Raw genomic sequence first — 25,287 nt, forward strand, 5'->3', positions numbered from 1 at the left:
GGTGTTTACCATATGAATGATTATTTTTGTCTCTATGCATGGGACGTATATTTATGAGAACTGGAAATGAAATTCTTGTGGTCTATTAAAATGATGGAAATAAATGATTATGATAAACTAATGAACTCACCAACCTTTTGCTTGACACTTTAAAACATGTTTATTCTCAGGTGTTAAAGAAATCTTTCGCTGTTCATTTGCTCATTTTAAAGATATTACTTGGAGTCTTTCATAGCATATTTCGAAGAACGTTGCATTCGAGTCATTGAGTTCATCAAAGATTATTATTAAATCAATTTATAGTTGGATAGTGGATATTATGAAATGGTATGCATGCCTGTCAATTTTCAATGTAAAGAAAGTTTATCTTTTAAAAATGAATGCAATGTTTGTAAAATGTATCATATAGAGGTCAAATACCTCTCAATGTAATCAACTATTGTGAATCGTTTATAATGTATATGAACGGGTCCTTTCAGATGATAATCAGAATGAAGATCGATGTTAGAATAAACGGACGAACCTTGAAGTTGATCGAACAGATCATCAATTCTCAGAAGAGGGTAACAATTCTGAATAGTAATCTTGTTCAACTGGAGATAATCAATACACAATCGGAACGAACCATCTTTCTTTTTAACGAACAGAACAGGAGCTCCCCAAGGGGACGAACTGGGACAAATGAAACCTTTGTCTAACAACTCACGGAGTTGACTAGACAATTCTTGAAGTTCGGAAGGAGCAAGTCTATAAGGAGCACGTGCTACAAGATCAGCATCGGGTACAAGATCAAATTGAAATTCTACTGCGCGATGCAGCGGAATCCAGGTAAATCCTCGGGAAATACCTCGGGAAAATCTCTAACGACATGTAACCGATGATCTCAAAGTTTATCCATGTGGAAGTTTGTGTGAGAAGGTAAATATCCAGCACACAATATTGTAAACGAGAGGATGCAAGTCCTAACATGAGATTAGGCAATGCGAACTAACGGGTCTGAGCAATGATTGGTTGGTGCAGCTAATGCTCTTAGCACCAAGGCAAAATGAAGTATCATGAGATCTTTAAGAAGTGATTCATGACTCAAAGGTCACAACTTCTCATATTTGCACAATAAATTGTGCGATGCTTAACCTTAGGTAGCATAATGAAAATTATATAAGCGCTACCCTTGATCATATTGAGTGTGTGAAGAATCACATAGTACCAAGGTAAAGGTAGAAATACATATAAACTTCAGCCATTTCTGATCCAAGAAGATACGTCAGAATATTTTTTATTTCCTTTCTTTGTCATAGTAGTCTTCTGTTGTAATAAGGATGAATTTGGCTCATGCCACAGCCCGCAGGCAAATGGGGAAAATTTTAGATGGGGTGTCTGTGATGGCCCCATCAATACACTTAACGACTCCGTCACTTGGTCCCACAACTTGATCGAACTTTAAATGAATTTAATAAACAACATTGCATTCTTTTATTCAAAAGTTTCCCAAAAAGGAAATTTACCAAATATGTAGTTTAACAAACTCAACATATTAAATAACCAAAGTTGACATAAAACATTGTCAACCAAACACCCACAAGTTTAATAATCCAAAAAGAGAATGCAAGTTTAATGTTTCATAAATTGTTTAACAAAATCTGCCCAAATGCATGCAGACACTTCTAACACAGCGGAAGCACCAAACAAATCAAGTACATGTGAAAACATGCGAGTAAACTGTCAAAAAAAATGTTGAGTGAATTATAGGTTTAAATAAACGAATAAACTTTAGACCACAAGGTTTAAAATGTTAGAATACATAAAACATTATTCCATTATCTATGAGCCACCTGGTAACCACTTAACCCTTTATTTACCCTTGCCAAACACAATATATATACACTGAACAAGTGTATCTTCAAATAAATACGAAGTACTAATATATTTCGATTATAAATTGCTAGCGCGACTAGCTCGAAATGGGGTTGTCAAACCCGATAGATCTATCCATAGGATTCGCGTTCACCGGTAGAAACTAGTGATTACAGTTACCAGACTAGGGAATATTTTTGTTCAACTCATAACGAATAATTTAAATTTAATTGCCACTTGTGTCTAAACATAAAATAAAATGCATGTAATCACATCCTAAAAATATACTTTGAAAAGTATGAAAAACGGGACTATAACTCACCTTAAAGCAAACGAAGTAACCACACACAAAAAGCGAACAGCAAACGAAGTAAAGTGATCAGGAATGATCACAACGCCGACCTATAAATAAAGCAGGTCGATATAAATAACTAACTTAGATCAAAGTCTTAGTATGATAGCTATAGTACTTGTTGCAAGTAGACATAGAACAACACACAGTATGCTTCGGTTTGAACAGGACGGCATAAGGACACGTACTTTCTATTTTTAGAAAGTTTCTATTTTTAGCAGGTTTCCATTTTAGGAAAGTTTCTATTTTAGGAAAGTTTCCATTTTAGAAAAGTTTCTATTTTAGGAAAGTTTCTATTTTTGTAAAGTTTCTATTTTTCTAAAGTTTCTAAATTTAGAAAGTTTCCATATTTAGAAAGTTTCTATTTTTAGAAAGTTATTAAGTTAGGAAAGTTTCCTTAATTAGAAAGTCAACAAAAGTCAACTAAAAGTCAAAGCCAACAGAAAGTCAACTCAAAAGTCAACCTTGGTCAAACATTGTCAACATTAATTTTATAAGTATAAGTTATAATAATAATATAAGTTATAATGTTATTTAAAGTCATATATGTATAATTATGTCATAACATAAGTCTAATTAAATTAAAATGAATTATTAGAGTTAACATAAGTTTCATAAGTTTAAATGATATAATTAATATAACATAAGTATTTAATTAATTAATTAAATATCGGTCATAATATAAGTATTATTAATTAATAATAAATTTTAATCATATCATAAGTATTATTAATTAATAATGAATTATTAATCATATCATAAGTTTCTAATTATAATGATTAAATCATAAGTAATTAATAATTAAATTATAATTAAATAATAACTAAGCCTTATAATAATTAAATACTTATTTATCCTTATTATAAGTCTTATTATAATAATCTCATAACATAAGTTTAATACTTATCATAAGTATTTTTCATTAATAACAAATGTAGTATTAATCATAAGTTTAATTAAATGTTTAATTAAATCATAAGTAATTAATAAATGATATAATAAATATATATATATATATATCATAAGTCTTAAATTAAATTAATTACTTTTTGTATCATAAGTAATGAAAATCATTATTTATATAATAAGTCTTATTTAATAACCATAAGTTTCAATTAAAAGTTCATCGGGTCATAACTTGAGCCCCGGGTGTCGGTTTTCGGCGAGTCTTATATATATCTCTGCCTAACCAAATCACCCGACACATTAGTGCACTCAAGAACATCCCAAGAATAGCCACCAAGTCGTGACCATCAGCCATATAACAACTTGGAGCTTTAATCCGTTCAAAATCATGTTTTAGTTATAACGGGTGATCTGTGGCTCGGATTTTGATGACCCGAATATGAAAGTTCATCCAATCATCAATCCTAACACACTAGTACACCCTAAAGACTCCAAAAGTGGTCACAAAGTCGAACCAAACATGAAACAATTCGTTTTTACATTTTGATTTCAATAAAACACCATTTTAATCATAACTAGAGCTCCGAAAATCGAAATAACATGAATACGGAGTCTAAATTCAATGTATTGATGAGAGGAACATATCTAAACACTTTAATTTAACTTTTATATCAGTTATGTTTACAGAAAAGATCAAACAAACCGCTGTCCCAAAACAATCAAACCGAAAACATATATAATCGAGCATTTCTACGCATACTATCAACAATACAATAACATATAATCATCATACTATCATTATAACATATAAAAATAGTAAAATATATAAAAAATCAAAAAGCTAGGGTTAGAGTTTATACCCTAATCGAGAATTGAGTGATATGAACGTGTAGAGGAGAACGAGAGGAACGCGTTTATGCAAACAATAGAATGATCCAAGCAAAAAATGTTGATGAAATGATGGTGATAGTGGTGCTATGGCAACAGCTACAAAGGGAGGAAGAGGGAAAGAGAGCAAAAATAGAATTAGGTTTTTAGTAGTGATAAAATGATGAAATGAAAATGAAATGTAAAATGGAAAACAAAAGAGGTACACCCCTCCCCTTTGGTTCGGCCAAATGGGGTGTGGGGGTGGGCCCAATGGCCCACTTTGATGTTTTGGTAGAATCCTTGTGGCCCGAACGCTTGAACGAAACCCGAAACGCGAAAACACGACTACGCGATTGAAAATTCGGAGAGATAACAAATACGCGACGAAAAATATATATAAACACTATATATAAACATATGACATTAAAATATCATATTTAAAATAATTAAGACTTAAAAATCCCAAAAGATTGACCGTTGATTTGAAAACCGAAAAGATTCGCCGGATAGAAATCCGCGACACGTAGAAATGTATAACTTAAAATATGAATACAAATATTCACATAACACATAATATCTAATATATTATTACAAAAATAATAATATAGGTCATGAAAATGACGTGGCAGGAATAACAGTTAACGGTCGTTAAATAATTAACGGTAAAAGATAACGTAAAAAGTATGGTCGTGACAGTACCTTCTCGTTACGGAAATTTCGTCCCGAAATTTAAGCAGGTGCAGGGGTTGACTCAGCATCTGGGAACAAATGCGGGTACTTCTGCTTCATCTGATCTTTACGCTCCCATGTGAATTCGGGACCGTGTCTGGCATTCCATCTAACTCGGAAAATAGGAATTCTACTCTGCTTGAGAGTCTTAACCTCTCGATCCATAACTTCAACAGGTTCCTCAATAAAATGAAGTTGTTTATCAACATGAAGCTCCTCCAGAGGAATAGTTTCACCGGCCTCGGCCAAACACTTCTTCAAATTCGATATATGAAAAGCGTCATGAACATCACTGAGTTCTTGTGGCAAGCTCAAACGATAAGCCACGGGTCCAACTCTCTCAATAATCTCAAACGGTCTAACAAATCTAGGATTCAACTTTCCTCTCTTACCAAACTGTATCACGCCCTTCCAAGGTGATACTTTCAACATAACACAGTCACCGACCTGAAATTCAATATCTTTACTTCTCTTATTGGCATAGCTCTTTTTCCGACTCCTGGCGGTTCTCAATCTTTCCTTAATCTGTACGATCCTCTCGGTAGTCTCATGAATAATTTCCGGACCTGTGAGTTGAGCATCTCCAACCTCATTCCAGCAGATAGGAGACCTACACTTTATACCATACAGAGCTTCAAATGGTGCGGCTTTAATACTTGCATGATAACTGTTATTATAAGAAAATTCAGCTAGCGGAAAATATCTATCCCACCCATTACCAAAATCAATGATGCACGCTCATAACATGTCTTTCAACGTTTGAATGGTCTTTTCACTCTGACCATCTGTCTAAGGATGATAAGCGGTGCTCATATCTAACTTAGTTCCCAAAGCTTCCTGTAAGGATTGCCAAAACCTCGATATAAATAGACTGTCTCGGTCTGAAATAATAGATACAGGAACACCATGTCTGGAAACAATCTCCTTCAAATACAAACGAGTAAGCTTCTCCATCGAATCTGTTTCCTTAATCGGCAAAAAGTGAGCTGACTTTGTGAGTCGATCTACAATCACCCAAATGGTATCATAGCTACCCGCAACTCTCGGTAACTTTGTAATAAAATCTATCTTAATACCTTCCCACTTCCACTCAGGAATCTCAGGTTGCACCAAAAGTCCAGACGATTTTTGATGTTCAGCTTTAACCTTAGCACAAGTCAAACACTTTGCCACATACGTAGCCACATCAGTTTTCAAATTAGGCCACAAATATAGCTCCTTAAGATCATGATACATCTTTTCTGAACCAGGATGAATAGAGTACCTAGACTTATGAGCTTCATCTAAAACAAGTTGTCGCAGATCACCAAATTTTGGAACCCAAAGACGTCTCACAAAGTATCTAGTACCATCTGCTCGTACCTCAAACTTCTTAGCCATGCCTCTGACTTTCTCGTTCATAAAATTCTCCTCCTTTAAGGCTTCTTGTTGTGCCTCAAGAATCTGCCTTGTGAGGTTTGTCCGAATGGTCATATTCAAGGCTCTAAATGAAATGTCCCATTCTTATTGATTAAAAACGTTCCATATTAATTGATTTCGTTGCGAGGTTTTGACCTCTATATGAGACGTTTTTCAAAGACTGCATTCATTTTTAAAACAAACCATAACCTTTATTTCATAAATAAAGGTTTAAAAAGCTTTACGTAGATTATCAAATAATGATAATCTAAAATATCCTGTTTACACACGACCATTACATAATGGTTTACAATACAAATATGTTACATCGAAATCAGTTTCTTGAATGCAGTTTTTACACAATATCATACAAACATGGACTCCAAATCTTGTCCTTATTTTAGTATGCAACAGCGGAAGCTCTTAATATTCACCTGAGAATAAACATGCTTTAAACGTCAACAAAAATGTTGGTGAGTTATAGGTTTAACCTATATATATCAAATCGTAACAATAGACCACAAGATTTCATATTTCAATACACAACCCATACATAGAGATAAAAATCATTCATATGGTGAACACTTGGTAACCGACATTAACAAGATGCATATATAAGAATATCCCCATCATTCCGGGACACCCTTCGGATATGATATAAATTTCAAAGTACTAAAGCATCCGGTACTTTGGATGGGGTTTGTTAGGCCCAATAGATCTATCTTTAGGATTCGCGTCAATTAGGGTGTCTGTTCCCTAATTCTTAGATTACCAGACTTAATAAAAAGGGGCATATTCGATTTCGATAATTCAACCATAGAATGTAGTTTCACGTACTTGTGTCTATTTTGTAAATCATTTATAAAACCTGCATGTATTCTCATCCCAAAATATTAGATTTTAAAAGTGGGACTATAACTCACTTTCACAGATTTTTACTTCGTTGAGAAGTAAGACTTGGCCACTGCTGATTCACGAACCTATAACAATATATACATATATATTAAAGTATGTTCAAAATATATTTACAACACTTTTAATATATTTTGATGTTTTAAGTTTATTAAGTCAGCTGTCCTCGTTAGTAACCTACAACTAGTTGTCCACAGTTAGATGTACAGAAATAAATCGATAAATATTATCTTGAATCAATCCACGACCCAGTGTATACGTATCTCAGTATTGATCACAACTCAAACTATATATATTTTGGAATCAACCTCAACCCTGTATAGCTAACTCCAACATTCACATATAGAGTGTCTATGGTTGTTCCGAAATATATATAGATGTGTTGACATGATAGGTTGAAATATTGTATACGTGTCTATGGTATCTCAAGATTACATAATATACAATACAAGTTGATTAAGTTATGGTTGGAATAGATTTGTTACCAATTTTCACGTAGCTAAAATGAGAAAAATTATCCAATCTTGTTTTACCCATAACTTCTTCATTTTAAATCCGTTTTGAGTGAATCAAATTGCTATGGTTTCATATTGAACTCTATTTTATGAATCTAAACAGAAAAAGTATAGGTTTATAGTCGGAAAAATAAGTTACAAGTCGTTTTTGTAAAGGTAGTCATTTCAGTCGAAAGAACGACGTCTAGATGACCATTTTAGAAAACATACTTCCACTTTGAGTTTAACCATAATTTTTGGATATAGTTTCATGTTCATAATAAAAAACATTTTCTCAGAATAAAAACTTTTAAATCAAAGTTTATCATAGTTTTTAATTAACTAACCCAAAACAGCCCGCGGTGTTACTACGACGGCGTAAATCCGGTTTTACGGTGTTTTTCGTGTTTTCAGGTTTTAAATCATTAAGTTAGCATATCATATAGATATAGAACATGTGTTTAGTTAATTTTAAAAGTCAAGTTAGAAGGATTAACTTTTTTTTGCGAACAAGTTTAGAATTAACTAAACTATGTTCTAGTGATTACGAGTTTAAACCTTCGAATAAGATAGTTTTATATATATGAATCGAATGATGTTACGAACATCATTACTACCTCAAGTTTAGTAGGTAAACCTACTGGAAGTGACAAGAAATGATCTAGCTTCAAAGGATCTTGGATGGCTTGAAAGTTCTTGAAGTAGGATCATGACACAAAAACAAGTTCAAGTAAGATTTTTACTCGAATTAAGATAGTTTATAGTTATAGAAATTGAATCAAAGTTTGAATATGAATATTACCTTGAATAAGAAAGATAACCTATTGTATATAACAAAGGTTTCTTGATCTTAGATGATTACTTGGAATGGATTAGAAAGCTTGGAAGTAAATTAGTAAACTTGAAGGGATTTTTGAAGTGTTCTTGAAGTGTTCTTCCTATGATGATTATAGCTTGATTCTTGAAGTGATTTTTGATGAAGATGATGATTAACTACTGGAAAAATACGTTCATAATAGTGTGTATGTGTTGAGAGAGAATTAGAAAGAGAATTGGAAGTGAAATGGAGTGAATGATGAGTGGTAATTGGTGAGTGGTGAGTGGGGTTAAAAGGAGTTCTAGTTAGTTGACTAGCTCATGGTAGAAGTTAAAATTGATTAGTCATACATGACATAATCAAGAGTGGAATCCCATGCTAGTTCCAATTGGTATATAACCATAGTAAGTACGTTTTGAAGCTGTGTATAATACGGGTAAGAATACGACTAGAATTCTTGATGAAAGAAAAGAATGGGAAAGTAACTGTAACCATTTTCGTTAAGTATGAGTGTTTTAATATATGTCTTGAAGTCTTCCAAAAGTATTTTAATACATCTAAATACACTACATGTATATACATTTTAACTGAGTCGTTAAGTCATCGTTAGTCGTTACATGTAAGTGTTGTTTTGAAACCTTTAAGTTAACGATCTCAATTAATGTTGTTAACCCATTGTTTATTATATCTAATGAGATGTTAAATTATTATATTATCATGATATTATGATATATTAATATATCTTAATATGATATATATACATTTAAATGTCGTTACAACGATAATCGTTACATATATGTCTCGTTTCGAAATCCTTAAGTTAGTAGTCTTGTTTATATGTATATAACTCATTGTTAATATACTTATGGAGATACTTACTTATCATAATCTCATGTTAACCATATGTATATCCATATATATATATCGTCATGTCGTTTTTACAAGTTTTAACGTTCGTGAATTGCCGGTCAACTTGGGTGGTCAATTGTCTATATGAAACATATTTCAATTAATCAAGCCTTAACAAGTTTGATTGCTTAACATGTTGGAAACATTTAATCATGTAAATATCAATCTCAATTAATATATATAAACATGGAAAAGTTCGGGTCACTACAGTACCTACCCGTTAAATAAATTTCGTCCCGAAATTTTAAGCTGTTGAAGGTGTTGACGAATCTTCTGGAAATAGATGCGGGTATTTCTTCTTCATCTGATCTTCACGCTCCCAGGTGAACTCGGGTCCTCTACGAGCATTCCATCGAACCTTAACAATTGGTATCTTGTTTTGCTTAAGTCTTTTAACCTCACGATCCATTATTTCGACGGGTTCTTCGGTGAATTGGAGTTTTTCGTTGATTTGGATTTCATCTAATGGAATAGTGAGATCTTCTTTAGTAAAACATTTCTTCAAATTCGAGATGTGGAAAGTGTTATGTACAGCCGCGAGTTGTTGAGGTAACTCAAGTCGGTAAGCTACTGGTCCGACACGATCAATAATCTTGAATGGTCCAATATACCTTGGATTTAATTTCCCTCGTTTACCAAATCGAACAACGCCTTTCCAAGGTGCAACTTTAAGCATGACCATCTCTCCAATTTCAAATTCTATATCTTTTCTTTTAATGTCAGCGTAGCTCTTTTGTCGACTTTGGGCGGTTTTCAACCGTTGTTGAATTTGGATGATCTTCTCGGTAGTTTCTTGTATAATCTCCGGACTCGTAATCTGTCTATCCCCCACTTCACTCCGACAAATCGGAGACCTGCACTTTCTACCATAAAGTGCTTCAAACGGCGCCATCTCAATGCTTGAATGGTAGCTGTTGTTGTAGGAAAATTCTGCTAACGGTAGATGTCGATCCCAACTGTTTCTGAAATCAATAACACATGCTCGTAGCATGTCTTCAAGCGTTTGTATCGTCCTTTTGCTTTGCCCATCAGTTTGTGGATGATAGGCAGTACTCATGTCTAGACGAGTTCCTAATGCTTGCTGTAATGTCTGCCAGAATCTTGAAATAAATCTGCCATCCCTATCAGAGATAATAGAGATTGGTATTCCATGTCTGGAGACGACTTCCTTCAAATACAGTCGTGCTAACTTCTCCATCTTGTCATCTTCTCTTATTGGCAGGAAGTGTGCTGATTTGGTGAGACGATCAACTATTACCCAAATAGTATCAAAACCACTTGCAGTCCTTGGCAATTTAGTGATGAAATCCATGGTAATGTTTTCCCATTTCCATTCTGGGATTTCGGGTTGTTGAAGTAGACCTAATGGTTTTTGATGCTCAGCTTTGACCTTAGAACACGTCAAACATTCTCCTACGTATTTAGCAACATCGGCTTTCATACCCGGCCACCAAAAATGTTTCTTGAGATCCTTGTACATCTTCCCCGTTCCAGGATGTATTGAGTATCTGGTTTTATGAGATTCTCTAAGTACCATTTCTCTCATATCTCCAAATTTTGGTACCCAAATCCTTTCAGCCCTATACCGGGTTCCGTCTTCCCGAATATTAAGATGCTGCTCCGATCCTTTGGGTATTTCATCCTTTAAATTTCCTTCTTTTAAAACTCCTTGTTGCGCCTCCTTTATTTGAGTAGTAAGGTTATTATGAATCATTATATTCATAGATTTTACTCGAATGGGTTCTCTGTCCTTCCTGCTCAAGACATCGGCTACCACATTTGCCTTCCCCGGTTGGTAACGAATCTCAAAGTCGTAATCATTCAACAATTCAATCCACCTACGCTGCCTCATATTCAGTTGTTTCTGATTAAATATGTGTTGAAGACTTTTGTGGTCGGTATATATAATACTTTTGACCCCATATAAGTAGTGCCTCTAAGTCTTTAATGCAAAAACAATCGCGCCTAATTCCAAATCATGCGTCGTATAATTTTGCTTGTGAATCTTCAATTGTCTAGACGCATAAGCAATCACCTTCGTTCGTTGCATTAATACATAACCGAGACCTTGCTTTGATGCGTCACAATAAATCACAAAATCATCATTCCCTTCAGGCAATGACAATATAGGTGCCGTAGTTAGCTTTTTCTTCAATAACTGAAACGCTTTCTCTTGTTCATCCTTCCATTCAAATTTCTTCCCTTTATGCGTTAATGCAGTCAAGGGTTTTGCTATTCTGGAAAAGTCTTGGATGAACCTTCTGTAGTAACCAGCTAGTCCTAAAAACTGGCGTATGTGTTTCGGAGTTTTCGGGGTTTCCCACTTTTCAACAGTTTCTATCTTTGCCGGATCCACCTTAATACCTTTTTTGTTCACTATGTGACCGAGGAATTGAACTTCTTCCAACCAAAATGCACACTTTGAAAATTTAGCGTACAATTCTTCCTTCCTCAATACTTCTAACACCTTTCTCAAATGTTCACCGTGTTCTTGGTCATTCTTTGAGTAAATAAGTATGTCATCAATGAAAACAATGACAAACTTGTCAAGGTATGGTCCACACACTCGGTTCATAAGGTCCATGAACACAGCTGGTGCATTAGTTAAACCAAATGGCATGACCATAAACTCGTAATGACCGTAACGTGTTCTGAAAGCAGTCTTTGGAATATCATCTTCTTTCACCCGCATTTGATGATACCCGAAACGTAAGTCAATCTTTGAATAAACAGAAGAGCCTTGTAGTTGATCAAATAAGTCGTCGATTCTCGGTAGTGGGTAGCGGTTCTTGATGGTAAGTTTGTTCAACTCTCGGTAGTCGATACACAACCTGAATGTACCATCTTTCTTCTTGACAAACAAAACAGGAGCTCCCCACGGTGATGTGCTTGGTCGAATGAAACCATGCTCTAAAAGTTCTTGTAATTGGCTTTGCAGTTCTTTCATCTCGCTGGGTGAGAGTCTGTAAGGAGAACGAGCTATTGGTGCAGCTCCTGGTACAAGATCTATTTGAAATTCAACGGATCGATGTGGGGGTAATCCCGGTAATTCTTTCAGAAATACATCGGGAAATTCTTTTGCGACGGGAACATCATTGATGCTCTTTTCTTCAGTTTGTACTTTCTCGACGTGTGCTATAACAGCATAACAACCTTTTCTTATTAGTTTTTGTGCTTTCAAATTACTAATAAGATGTAGCTTCTTGTTGCCCTTTTCTCCGTACACCATTAAGGGTTTTCCTTTTTCTCGTATAATACGAATTGCATTTTTGTAACAAACGATCTCTGCTTTCACTTCTTTCAACCAGTCCATACCGATTATCACATCAAAACTCCCTAACTCTACTGGTATCAAGTCAATCTTAAATGTTTCACTAACCAGTTTAATTTCTCGATTCCGACATATATTATCTGCTGAAATTAATTTACCATTTGTTAATTCGAGTAAAAATTTACTATCCAAAGGCGTCAATGGACAACTTAATTTAGCACAAAAATCTCTACTCATATAGCTTCTATCCGCACCCGAATCAAATAAAACGTAAGCAGATTTATTGTCAATAAGAAACCTACCCGTAACAAGCTCCGGGTCTTCCTGTGCCTCTGCTGCATTAATATTGAAAACTCTTCCGCGGCCTTGTCCATTCGTGTTCTCCTGGTTCGGGTAATTTCTAATAATGTGGCCCGGTTTTCCACATTTATAACAAACTACATTGGCATAACTTGCTCCGACACTACTTGCTCCGCCATTACTTGTTCCGACACCATTTGTTCCTTTCGTTCTATTAACCCCTGGTCCGTAGACCTCACACTTCGCCGCGCTATGACCATTTCTTTTACACTTGTTGTAAAATTTGGTGCAGAACCCCGAATGATACTTTTCACACCTTTGGCATAGCTGCTTCTGATTGTTGTTGTTGTTGTTGTTGTTGCGGTTATTATTGTTGTTGGGATGATTGTTGTAGTTGCTGTTGTTGTTTTTGTTGTTGGGCCGTTTGTTGTAGTTGCGATTGATGTGGCGATTGTTGGGATAATTGTTGCGATTATTGTTGTAATTGCTGTTGTTGTTGTATTGGTGATTCTTATCATCGTTTTCTTCCCACTTTCTTTTGACTTGCTTCACATTGGCCTCTTCAACAGTCTGTTCTTTAATTCTTTCTTCAATCTGGTTCACTAGTTTGTGAGCCATTCTACATGCCTGTTGTATGGAGGCGGGCTCGTGTGAACTTATATCTTCTTGGATTCTTTCCGGTAATCCTTTCACAAACGCGTCGATCTTCTCTTCCTCATCTTCGAATGCTCCCGGACACAATAGGCACAATTCTGTGAATCGTCTTTCGTATGTGGCAATATCAAATCCTTGGGTTCGTAACCCTCTAAGTTCTGTCTTGAGCTTATTGACCTCGGTTCTGGGATGGTACTTCTCGTTCATCAAGTGCTTGACTGCTGACCACGGTAGTGCGTACGCATCGTCTTGTCCCACTTGCTCTAGATAGGTATTCCACCATGTTAACGCAGAACCTGTGAAGGTATGCGCAGCGTACTTTACTTTGTCCTCTTCAGTACACTTACTTATGGCAAACACCGATTCGACCTTCTCGGTCCACCGTTTCAATCCGATCGGTCCTTCGGTTCCATCAAATTCCAAAGGTTTGCAGGCAGTGAATTCTTTGTAGGTGCATCCTACACGATTTCCTGTACTGTTAGATCCAAGGTTATTGTTGGTATGTAGCGCAGCCTGTACTGCGGCTATGTTTGAAGCTAGAAAAGTACGGAATTCCTCTTCATTCATATTCACGGTGTGTCGAGTAGTCGGTGCCATTTCCTTCAAAATAGTCAAATGGAACAAGTTAATCATACAGAATATTAAGAGTAGTTAATAGTATTTCGTAGCATAATATGAACTCATTTATAAAAGCTTTTTCTTCATATTAGCATTTTATAAGTTTAAATTCGGGTAGTACCTACCCGTTAAGTTCATACTTAGTAGCTAATATACAATTCAACTACTACAATTCTATATGAAAAACTGATTATAATAATATTTCGCGTTCAAACTTTTACACAATATTTTACAAACTTACAATACCGCTTATTTTACATATAGCATGAAATATAGCACACAATAAATTTGATACAAGATGGTTGTGAAGATAATTCTAGCTAGTACACAAGTCGTTCAGCAAAGGCAATAAAGACACGTAATTCATACGTCCAGAAACAAGTCACGCATTCTGGTTTTACTAGGATTACTTCCCATCCTTGGTCTTGTGGAACATAACCGTTATGGCCGTTGATAAGACAGCGTGTTGTAACGTCGTCAAAGGGATGAGGGTTACGTAATGTCCAACAGTCCCGTAACAATCTAAAAACCTCATTTCTTACCCCAATTACCGACTCCGTCACTTGTGGGAACGTTTTGTTTAATAGTTGTAGCCCGATGTTCTTGTTCTCACTTTGGTGAGAAGCGAACATTACTAATCCGTAAGCATAACATGCTTCTTTATGTTGCATGTTAGCTGCTTTTTCTAAATCACGAAGTCCAATATTCGGATATATTGAGTCAAAATAATTTCTTAACCCATTGCGTAAAATAGCATTTCGGTTCCCCGCAATATATGCGTCAAAGTAAACACATCGTAACTTATGGATTTCCCAATGTGATATCCCCCATCTTTCGAATGAAAGCCTTTTATAAACCAAGGCATTCTTGGAACGTTCTTCGAATGTCTTACAAACTGATCTCGCCTTAAATAGTTGTGCCGAAGAACTCTGACCGACTCTAGACAAGATTTCATTAATCATGTCTCCGGGTAGGTCTCTTAAAATATTGGGTTGTCTATCCATTTTGTGTTTTTATACTGTAAAATAGACAAGAGTTAGATTCATAAAAAAATACTTATTAATACCAGCAATTTTTACATATATCATAAAGCATAAGCACACTATATTACATATATTACACCACACGAATACAACTATCTTATTCCGACTCGCTTGTTTCTTCTTCTTCGGTTTTGGTTCATTTTGCCAAGTTTCTAGGGATATATGATGTTCCCCTAATACGAGCCGTCGTTATCCACATTGGTTTAGAAAAACCTGGTGGTTTAGAGGTTCCCGGGTCATTGTTACAACTTAAGGACTTCGGGGGTTGACGATACATATAAAGTTCATCGAGGTTGGAATTAGATTTCTCTATTTTTATGCCCTTTCCCTTATTATTTTCTTTTGCCTTTTTAAATTCAGTTGGGGTAATTTCTATAACATCATCGGAATTCTCGTCAGAATCCAATTAATCGGAGAATTGGTAATCCTCCCAATATTTTGCTTCCTTAGCGGAAACACCATTGACCATAATTAACGTTGGTCGGTTAGTTGAGGATTTTTTTTTACTTAACCGTTTTATTATTTCCCCCACCGGTTCTATTTCTTCATCCGGTTCCGATTCTTCTTCCGGTTCCGATTCTTCTTCTGGTTCCGACTCTTCTTCTGGTTCCGACTCTTCTTCTGGTTCCGACTCTTCTTCTGGTTCCTCTTCGGGAACTTGTGAATCAGTCCACGAATCATTCCAATTTACATTTGACTCTTCATTATTATTAGGTGAGTCAATGGGACTTGTTCTAGAGGTAGACATCTATCACATAATATCAAACGCGTTAAGAGATTAATATATCACATAATATTCACATGTTAAAAATATATAGTTTCCAACAAAATTTGTTAAGCAATCATTTTTCAAGTAAACACGGTCGAAGTCCAGACTCACTAATGCATCCTAACAAACTCGATAAGACACACTAATGCAAAATTCTGGTTCTCTAAGACCAACGCTCGGATACCAACTGAAATTTCCGTTCTTATTGATTAAAAACGTTCCATATTAATTGATTTCGTTGCGAGGTTTTGACCTCTATATGAGACGTTTTTCAAAGACTGCATTCATTTTTAAAACAAACCATAACCTTTATTTCATAAATAAAGGTTTAAAAAGCTTTACGTAGATTATCAAATAATGATAATCTAAAATATCCTGTTTACACAAGACCATTACATAATGGTTTACAATACAAATATGTTACATCGAAATCAGTTTCTTGAATGCAGTTTTTACACAATATCATACAAACATGGACTCCAAATCTTGTCCTTATTTTAGTATGCAACAGCGGAAGCTCTTAATATTCACCTGAGAATAAACATGCTTTAAACGTCAACAAAAATGTTGGTGAGTTATAGGTTTAACCTATATATATCAAATCGTAACAATAGACCACAAGATTTCATATTTCAATACACATCCCATACATAGAGATAAAAATCATTCATATGGTGAACACCTGGTAACCGACATTAACAAGATGCATATATAAGAATATCCCCATCATTCCGGGACACCCTTCGGATATGATATAAATTTCAAAGTACTAAAGCATCCGGTACTTTGGATGGGGTTTGTTAGGCCCAATAGATCTATCTTTAGGATTCGCGTCAATTAGGGTGTCTGTTCCCTAATTCTTAGATTACCAGACTTAATAAAAAGGGGCATATTCGATTTCGATAATTCAACCATAGAATGTAGTTTCACGTACTTGTGTCTATTTTGTAAATCATTTATAAAACCTGCAAGTATTCTCATCCCAAAATATTAGATTTTAAAAGTGGGACTATAACTCACTTTCACAGATTTTTACTTCGTCAAGAAGTAAGACTTGGCCACTGCTGATTCACGAACCTATAACAATATATACATATATATTAAAGTATGTTCAAAATATATTTACAACACTTTTAATATATTTTGATGTTTTAAGTTTATTAAGTCAGCTGTCCTAGTTAGTAACCTACAACTAGTTGTCCACAGTTAGATGTACAAAAATAAATCGATAAATATTATCTTAAATCAATCCACGACCCAGTGTATACGCATCTCAGTATTGATCACAACTCAAACTATATATATTTTGAAATCAACCTCAACCCTGTATAGCTAACTCCAACATTCACATATAGAGTGTCTATGGTTGTTCCGAAATATACATAGATGTGTCGACATGATAGGTCGAAACATTGTATACGTGTCTATGGTATCTCAAGATTACATAATATACAATACAAGTTGATTAAGTTATGGTTGGAATAGATTTGTTACCAATTTTCACGTAGCTAAAATGAGAAAAATTATCCAATCTTGTTTTACCCATAACTTCTTCATTTTAAATCCGTTTTGAGTGAATCAAATTGCTATGGTTTCATATTGAACTCTATTTTATGAATCTAAACAGAAAAAGTATAGGTTTATAGTCGGAACAATAAGTTACAAGTCATTTTTGTAAAGGTAGTCATTTCAGTCGAAAGAACGACGTCTAGATGACCATTTTAGAAAACATACTTCCACTTTGAGTTTAACCATAATTTTTGGATATAGTTTCATGTTCATAATAAAAATCATTTTCTCAGAATAACAACTTTTAAATCAAAGTTTATCATAGTTTTTAATTAACTAACCCAAAACAGCCCGCGGTGTTACTACGACGGCGTAAATCCGGTTTTACGGTGTTTTTCGTGTTTCCAGGTTTTAAATCATTAAGTTAGCATATCATATAGATACAGAACATGTGTTTAGTTAATTTTAAAAGTCAAGTTAGAAGGATTAACTTTTGTTTGCGAACAAGTTTAGAATTAACTAAACTATGTTCTAGTGATTACGAGTTTAAACCTTCGAATAAGATAGTTTTATATATATGAATCGAATGATGTTACGAACATCATTACTACCTCAATTTTAGTAGGTAAACCTACTGGAAGTGACAAGAAATGATCTAGCTTCAAAGGATCTTGGATGGCTTGAAAGTTCTTGAAGTAGGATCATGACACAAAAACAAGTTCAAGTAAGATTTTTACTCGAATTAAGATAGTTTATAGTTATCGAAATTGAATCAAAGTTTGAATATGAATATTACCTTGAATAAGAAAGATAACCTACTGTATATAACAAAGGTTTCTTGATCTTAGATGATTACTTGGAATGGATTAGAAAGCTTGGAAGTAAATTAGTAAACTTGAAGGGATTTTTGAAGTGTTCTTGAAGTGTTCTTCCTATGATGATTATAGCTTGATTCTTGAAGTGATTTTTGATGAAGATGATGATTAACTACTGGAAAAATACGTTCATAATAGTGTGTGTGTGTTGAGAGAGAATTAGAAAGAGAATTGGAAGTGAAATGGAGTGAATGATGAGTGGTAATTGGTGAGTGGTGAGTGGGGTTAAAAGGAGTTCTAGTTAGTTGACTAGCTCATGGTAGAAGTTAAAATTGATTAGTCATACATGACATAATCAAGAGTGGAATCCCATGCTAGTTTCTAATGGTATATACCCATAGTAAGTACGTTTTGAAGCTGTGTATAATACGGGTAAGAATACGACTAGAATTCTTGATGAAAGAAAAGAATGGGAAAGTAACTGTAACCATTTTTGTTAAGTATGAGTGTTTTGATATATGTCTTGAAGTCTTCCAAAAGTATTTTAATACATCTAAATACACTACATGTATATACATTTTAACTGAGTCGTTAAGTCATCGTTAGTCGTTACATGTAAGTGTTGTTTTGAAACCTTTAAGTTAACGATCTCAATTAATGTTGTTAACCCATTGTTTATTATATCTAATGAGATGTTAAATTATTATATTATCATGATATTATGATATATTAATATATCTTAATATGATATATATACATTTAAATGTCGTTACAACGATAATCGTTACATATATGTCTCGTTTCGAAATCCTTAAGTTAGTAGTCTTGTTTATATGTATATAACTCATTGTTAATATACTTATGGAGATACTTACTTATCATAATCTCATGTTAACCATATGTATATCCATATATATATCGTCATGTTATTTTTACAAGTTTTAACGTTCGTGAATCGCCGGTCAACTTGGGTGGTCAATTATCTATATGAAACATATTTCAATTAATCAAGCCTTAACAAGTTTGATTGCTTAACATGTTGGAAACATTTAATCATGTAAATATCAATCTCAATTAATATATATAAACATGGAAAAGTTCGGGTCACTACACTAAACCTGTGAGGTTCAGCCCTTTCTTTATGACTTAACGCATCGGCCACAACAGTGGCCTTTCCCGGATGATATAAAAGTTCGCAATCATAATCATTCAACGTCTCAATTCATCTTTGTTGCCTCATATTCAACTGTTTTCGATCAAGGATATGTTGAAGACTTTTGTGATCAGTGTACACTGTACTTTTGACCCCATACAAATAATGTCTCCAAATCTTAAGCACAAACACAACATCTCCCAACTCTAAATCATGGGTTGTATAATTCTGCTCGTGAATCTTTAACTGACGTGACGCGTACGCAATAACTTTCTTTCGTTGCATCAAAACACAACCAAAGCCCTGACGCGAAGCATCACAATAAACGACAAAATCATCGTTACCCTCAGGTAGTGATAATATCGGAGCGGCAGTCAACTTCTTCTTCAAAGTTTGAAAAGCAGTCTCTTATTCATCCTTCCACTCATACTTCTTCCCCTTGAACGTTAAAGTAGTCAGAGGTTTTCTCTATACGAGAGAAATCTTGAATGAACCTTCTATAATAACCTGCCAACCCTAGAAACTGACGAATCTGGGTAGGAGTCTTCGGAATTTCCCACTTCTCAATTGCCTCAATCTTGGCAGGATCCACTTGTATTTCCTGTTTGCTAACAATATGTCTAAGGAATTGAACTTCTCTTAACCAGAAAGCACACTTAGAGAACTTAGCGTACAATTCTTCTTTCCTCAACAGATCAAGCACCAACTTCAGATGTTCTTCGTGCTATTCATCACTCTTCGAATAAATTAAGACGTCGTCGATGAAAACAATAACGAATTTGTCCAGATAGGGTCTACACACACGGTTCATGAGGTCCATAAACATATCAGGTGCGTTAGTCAATCCGAACGGCATAACAAGGAATTCGAAGTGACCATAATGGGTGCGAAAAGCGGTTTTCGGAACATCAGATTCTTTAACACGTAGTTGATGATAACCGGAACGAAGATCGATCTTAGAATAAACAGACGAACCTTGAAGCTGATCGAACAGATCATTAATTCTAGGAAGAGGGTAACGGTTTTTAACTGTAAGTTTGTTCAATTCATTATAATCAATGCACAAACGAAATGAACCATCTTTCTTCTTAACAAATAGAACAGGATCTACCCAAGGGGACGAACTAGCACGAATAAAACCTTTGTCTAACAACTCACAGAGTTAACTAGACAATTCTTGAAGTTTGGAAGGCGCAAGTCAGTAAGGGGCACGTGCTACAGGAGCAGCACCGGGAACAAGATCGATTTGAAATTCTACCGCGCGTTGCGGCGGAAGGCCAGGTAAATCTTCAAGAAACATCGGGAAAATCTCTAACAATATGAACATCACCAACGCTCTTCTCTTCTCTATCAGAATCCACAACATGGGCTAGAATAGCATGACAGCCTTTGCGAAGATGTTTATGAACTTTCAAACAGCTAATAAGATTTAACTGTCTGCATTTCTTATCCCTAAAAACTATCAGTGGCTCTCCAAACACATTAGTAATACGAATAGCTTTCTCATAACATACAATCTCAGCACGATTCGCAGACAACCAATCCATGCCAATAACAACGTCAAAACTGCCTAGGTCAATCGGTATCAAATCTACCTCAAAATCTCTACCAGCCAGATTAATGTTACATTTACGATACACAGTCTTAGCAGTAAGCACTTTACCATTAGCTATCTCTACAATGTAAGTACTGTCTAGAGGAGTTAACGGTGTTTTGGTTTTTGGACTTAATTTACTCGACACAAAACTCAAATCAACCCCTGAATAAAATAGTACATAAACTGATAAATCGTTGACCGAGAACGTACCCATAACAAGTTTTGGATCTTCCTCAGCATCCCTGGCATTAATGTTGAATGCTCTTCCACGTGCATTCTCAGTAGTCTTCTTGTTAGGGCAGGCATCACGGAAATGCCCTGACTTACCACATTCATAACAAACTCTCGGATTTCCACCATTTCTTAGCTTCCCATTATCATTACCACCATTGTTACCAATACTATTACTACCACCTGCAGCAGGAGTAGCAGTACCTGACATAACCACTGTGCAATCTTTAGCAATGTGTCCCTGCTTGGAACACCTCTTACAAGTAACCGTACAATAACCATCATGAGCCTTATAACATCGCGGACAAACACGCTGATTACGGTTATTCGAACCAGAAGTATCTTGTTTCTTCTGCTGACCTTGGTTCTGGTTGTGGTTGTTATCCCACCTCCTTTCCCATTATCAGCCTTTTTAACAACTTCCTCACTGGCATCAGTCGCAGCTGCCTTACCTCTCCTCAAAATTTTGTCATTAAGCTTATGTGCCATAGACATAGCAGCTTTAATAGTCTGGGGCTCATTAGACTCAACCCCATGTTCAATCTGCTCAGATAACCCATCAATATAAGCTTCAATTTTACGATCCTCATCAGCATAAGCATTAGGACACAACAATGTCAACTCAAAGAACCTTTGCTCATAGGCATCTAAATCGGTGCCCTTCATCTTTAAGTTCTTAAGCTCAGCCTCTAATTTCTTAAGTTTACCCCGGGGACGATAATGGGTGATCATTCTCTCTTTAAAATTATTCCAAGTCAAATCATACGCCGCATCATTACCCAAACTATTCACCAAGTTGTTCCACCAAGTTATTGCACTGTCTTTAAGAGTGAAACTTACGAAACTAACCTTATCCTCCTCTCGGACTCGGCTAACCCTAAAAATAGACTCAATCTTCTCAAACCAACGAGTAAGTCCAATGGGTCCTTCGGTGCCACTAAATTTTTGAGGATGACTTGCCATAAAAGTCTTGTGGGAGCATCCCACCTGATTGTTGTTATTCATAGTAGCATTAACATTAGCTGCCATAGCAGCTGCTATTCCCTCAGAGATAAGACATTGCATACGAGTTTCGTTGGACTCGCGGGGAGGCATGATCTTCAAAACAGAATAACACAACTGTTAGTACTAAGAATAATACCAGTGTTATAAAGGAATAGATCGAACACGAAAGATTAACTATTAAAATAATAGTCAATAGTAATAACATGGTAGTTATGATAGTTATAAAAATAGCCACCACATGCATACATATTTTATGATAAAAATCATACAACATACGTAGCACCTAACATACATGAACTATATTACGCATAATATAACATGCCAAGAGTCACAACATCAGAAATAAAATAAGATAATGATAACAGATGTCATAAAGAAATAACCATCCATACATAAATAAAAATATCCCATAACAAAATCCTCGGTAAAACACCGTACATCACCCAAAAATGAATGTATAAAAGGATAAATAGTCTATGAAATAAATAATCACTCATGAATCATCACATCACATCTGCTTGGAGTGGGTGTGATAAGCTGGGCCGGTATGGGGCTCACCAGAAGTCTCATAGTTCCTCAACTTTCCTGTCACCTCCTCCAACTCCGTCTGAAGGCCACGAACCATGCTCTCAAGAGCCTCGAACTTAGCGTTCACCTCCCGGTTATGCTTTCGGGTCTCGAACTCAACATCATGCTTGAAACTAACAAACCTATCCATATCAGCTCTAATCTCATCCATCACCTCAGTATGCGGCAAGACACGCATACAGTCGCTAAGAGCATCAATGCGAGTCTCATTCGTATATGCCCTAGTCATGTGAGTGATGGTAGCCATGTAGTAGTTAACAGGATCTCTTAGGCGAGGCTGTCGTGCACGACGAGCGGCAGACGGGGAAATGGAAACAGGAACGGAATTGTTGCTCGAAGCTGACATCTGCAAACATTAAAACCACAAACCACATACAAAATAGAAACACCATAAGCAATAACTTATAATTATTACTCATACGAAATGAAATGCATAATAATGTTATAACAAGGAAGGCCGGGCTGTAGACTAGACTCTAATGTACCCTAAAAACCACGGGTTGACCACATTATGACCGCCTAGTTCCCTACAACCAGAGCTTTGATACCAACTGTGATGGCCCCGTCAATACACTTAACGGCTCCGTCACTTGGTCCCACAGCTTGATCGAACTTTAAATGAATTTAATAAACAACATTGCATTCTTTTATTCAAAAGTTTCCCAAAAAGAAAATTTACCAAAATATGTAGTTTAACAAACTTAACATATTAAATAGCTAAAGTTGACATAAAACATTGTGAACCAAACACCCAAAAGTTTAATAATCCAAAAAGAGAATGCAAGTTTAATGTTTCATAAATTGTTTAACAAAATCTGCCCAAATGCATGCAGACACTTCTAACACAGCGGAAGCACCAAACAAATCAAGTACCTGTGAAAACATGCGAGTAAACTGTCAACAAAAATGTTGAGTGAATTATAGGTTTAAATAAACGAATAAACTTTAGACCACAAGATTTAAAATGTTAGAAAACATAAAACATTATTACATTATCAATGAGCCACCTGGTAACCACTTAACCCTTTATTTACCCTTGTCAAACACAATATATATACACTGAACAAGTGTATCTTCAAATAAATACGAAGTACTAATATATTCCGATTATAAATTGCTAGCGCGACTAGCTCGAAATGGGTTTGTCAAACCCGATAGATATATCCATAGGATTCGCGTTCACCGGTAGAAACTAGTGATTACAGTTACCAGACTAGGGAATATTTTTGTTCAACTCATAATGAATATTTTAAATTTAATTGCCACTTGTGTCTAAATGTAAAACAAAATGCATGTAATCACATCCCAAAAATATACTTTAAAAAGTATGAAAAACGGGACTATAACTCACCTTAAAGCAAACGAAGTAACCACACAAAAAAAGCGAACAACAAATGAAGTAAAGTGATCAGAAATGATCACAACACCGACCTATAAATAAATCAGGTCGATATAAATAACTAACTTAGGTCAAGTCTTAGTATGATAGCTATAGTACTTGTTGCAAGTAGACATAGAACAACACAGTATGCTTCGGTTTGAACATGACAACGTAAGGATATGTACTTTCTTTTTTAGAAAGTTTTTATTTTTAGAAGGTTTCCATTTTAGGAAAGTTTCTATTTTAGGAAAGTTCCCATTTTAGAAAAGTTTCTATTTTAGGAAAGTATCTATTTTTGGAAAGTTTCTATTTTTGGAAAGTTTCCAAATTTAGAAAGTTTCCATATTTACAAAGTTTCTATTTTTAGAAAGTTATTAAGTTAGGAAAGTTTCCTTAATTAGAAAGTCAACAAAAGTCAACTGAAAGTCGAAGCCAACCGAAAGTCAACTCAAAAGTCAACCTTGGTCACACATAGTCAACATTAAATTTATAAGTCTAAGTTATAATAATATATAAGTTATAATGTTATTTAAAGTCATATATGTATAATTATGTCATAACATAAGTCTAATTAAATTAAAATGAATTATTAAAGTTAACATAAGTTTAAATGATAAAATTAATATAACATAAGTATTTAATTAATTAATTAAATATTGGTCATAATATAAGTATTATAAATTAATAATAAATTTTAATCATATCATAAGTATTATTAATTAATAATGAATTATTAATCATATCATAAGTTTCTAATTATAATTATTAAATCTTAAGTATTTAATAATTAAATTATAATTAAATAATAACTAAGCCTTATAATAATTAAATAATTATTTAATCCTTATTATAAGTCTTATTATAATAATCTGATAACATAAGTTTAATACTTATCATAAGTATTTTTCATTAATAATAAAAGTATTATTAATCATAAGTTTAATTAAATGTTTAATTAAATCATAAGTAATTAATAAATGATATAATAAATAAATAAATATATGTATATATATATATATATATATATATATATATATATATATATATATATATATATATATATATATATATATATATATCATAAGTTTTTAATTAAATTAGTTACTTTTTAT

General features: G+C 34.5%; 1 protein-coding gene across 1 annotated transcript in view; it reads right to left on the reverse strand.

The window, feature by feature from the left end:
- Nucleotides 1–25,287, reverse strand: part of LOC139858981 (uncharacterized) — a 117,849-nt gene that overhangs the window by 90,199 nt on the left and 2,363 nt on the right. The window contains exons 2-4 of the mRNA XM_071847805.1: nucleotides 22,799–23,140; nucleotides 22,189–22,299; nucleotides 21,298–21,442 (exon numbers count right to left, since the gene is read on the reverse strand). Of these exons, the coding sequence (XP_071703906.1) occupies nucleotides 21,298–21,442; nucleotides 22,189–22,299; nucleotides 22,799–23,140 (598 nt within the window). The remainder of the gene's footprint in view (nucleotides 1–21,297; nucleotides 21,443–22,188; nucleotides 22,300–22,798; nucleotides 23,141–25,287) is intronic.

The sequence above is a fragment of the Rutidosis leptorrhynchoides genome, chromosome 7, assembly GCF_046630445.1.
Source record: "Rutidosis leptorrhynchoides isolate AG116_Rl617_1_P2 chromosome 7, CSIRO_AGI_Rlap_v1, whole genome shotgun sequence".
NCBI classification, from domain to species: domain Eukaryota; kingdom Viridiplantae; phylum Streptophyta; class Magnoliopsida; order Asterales; family Asteraceae; genus Rutidosis; species Rutidosis leptorrhynchoides.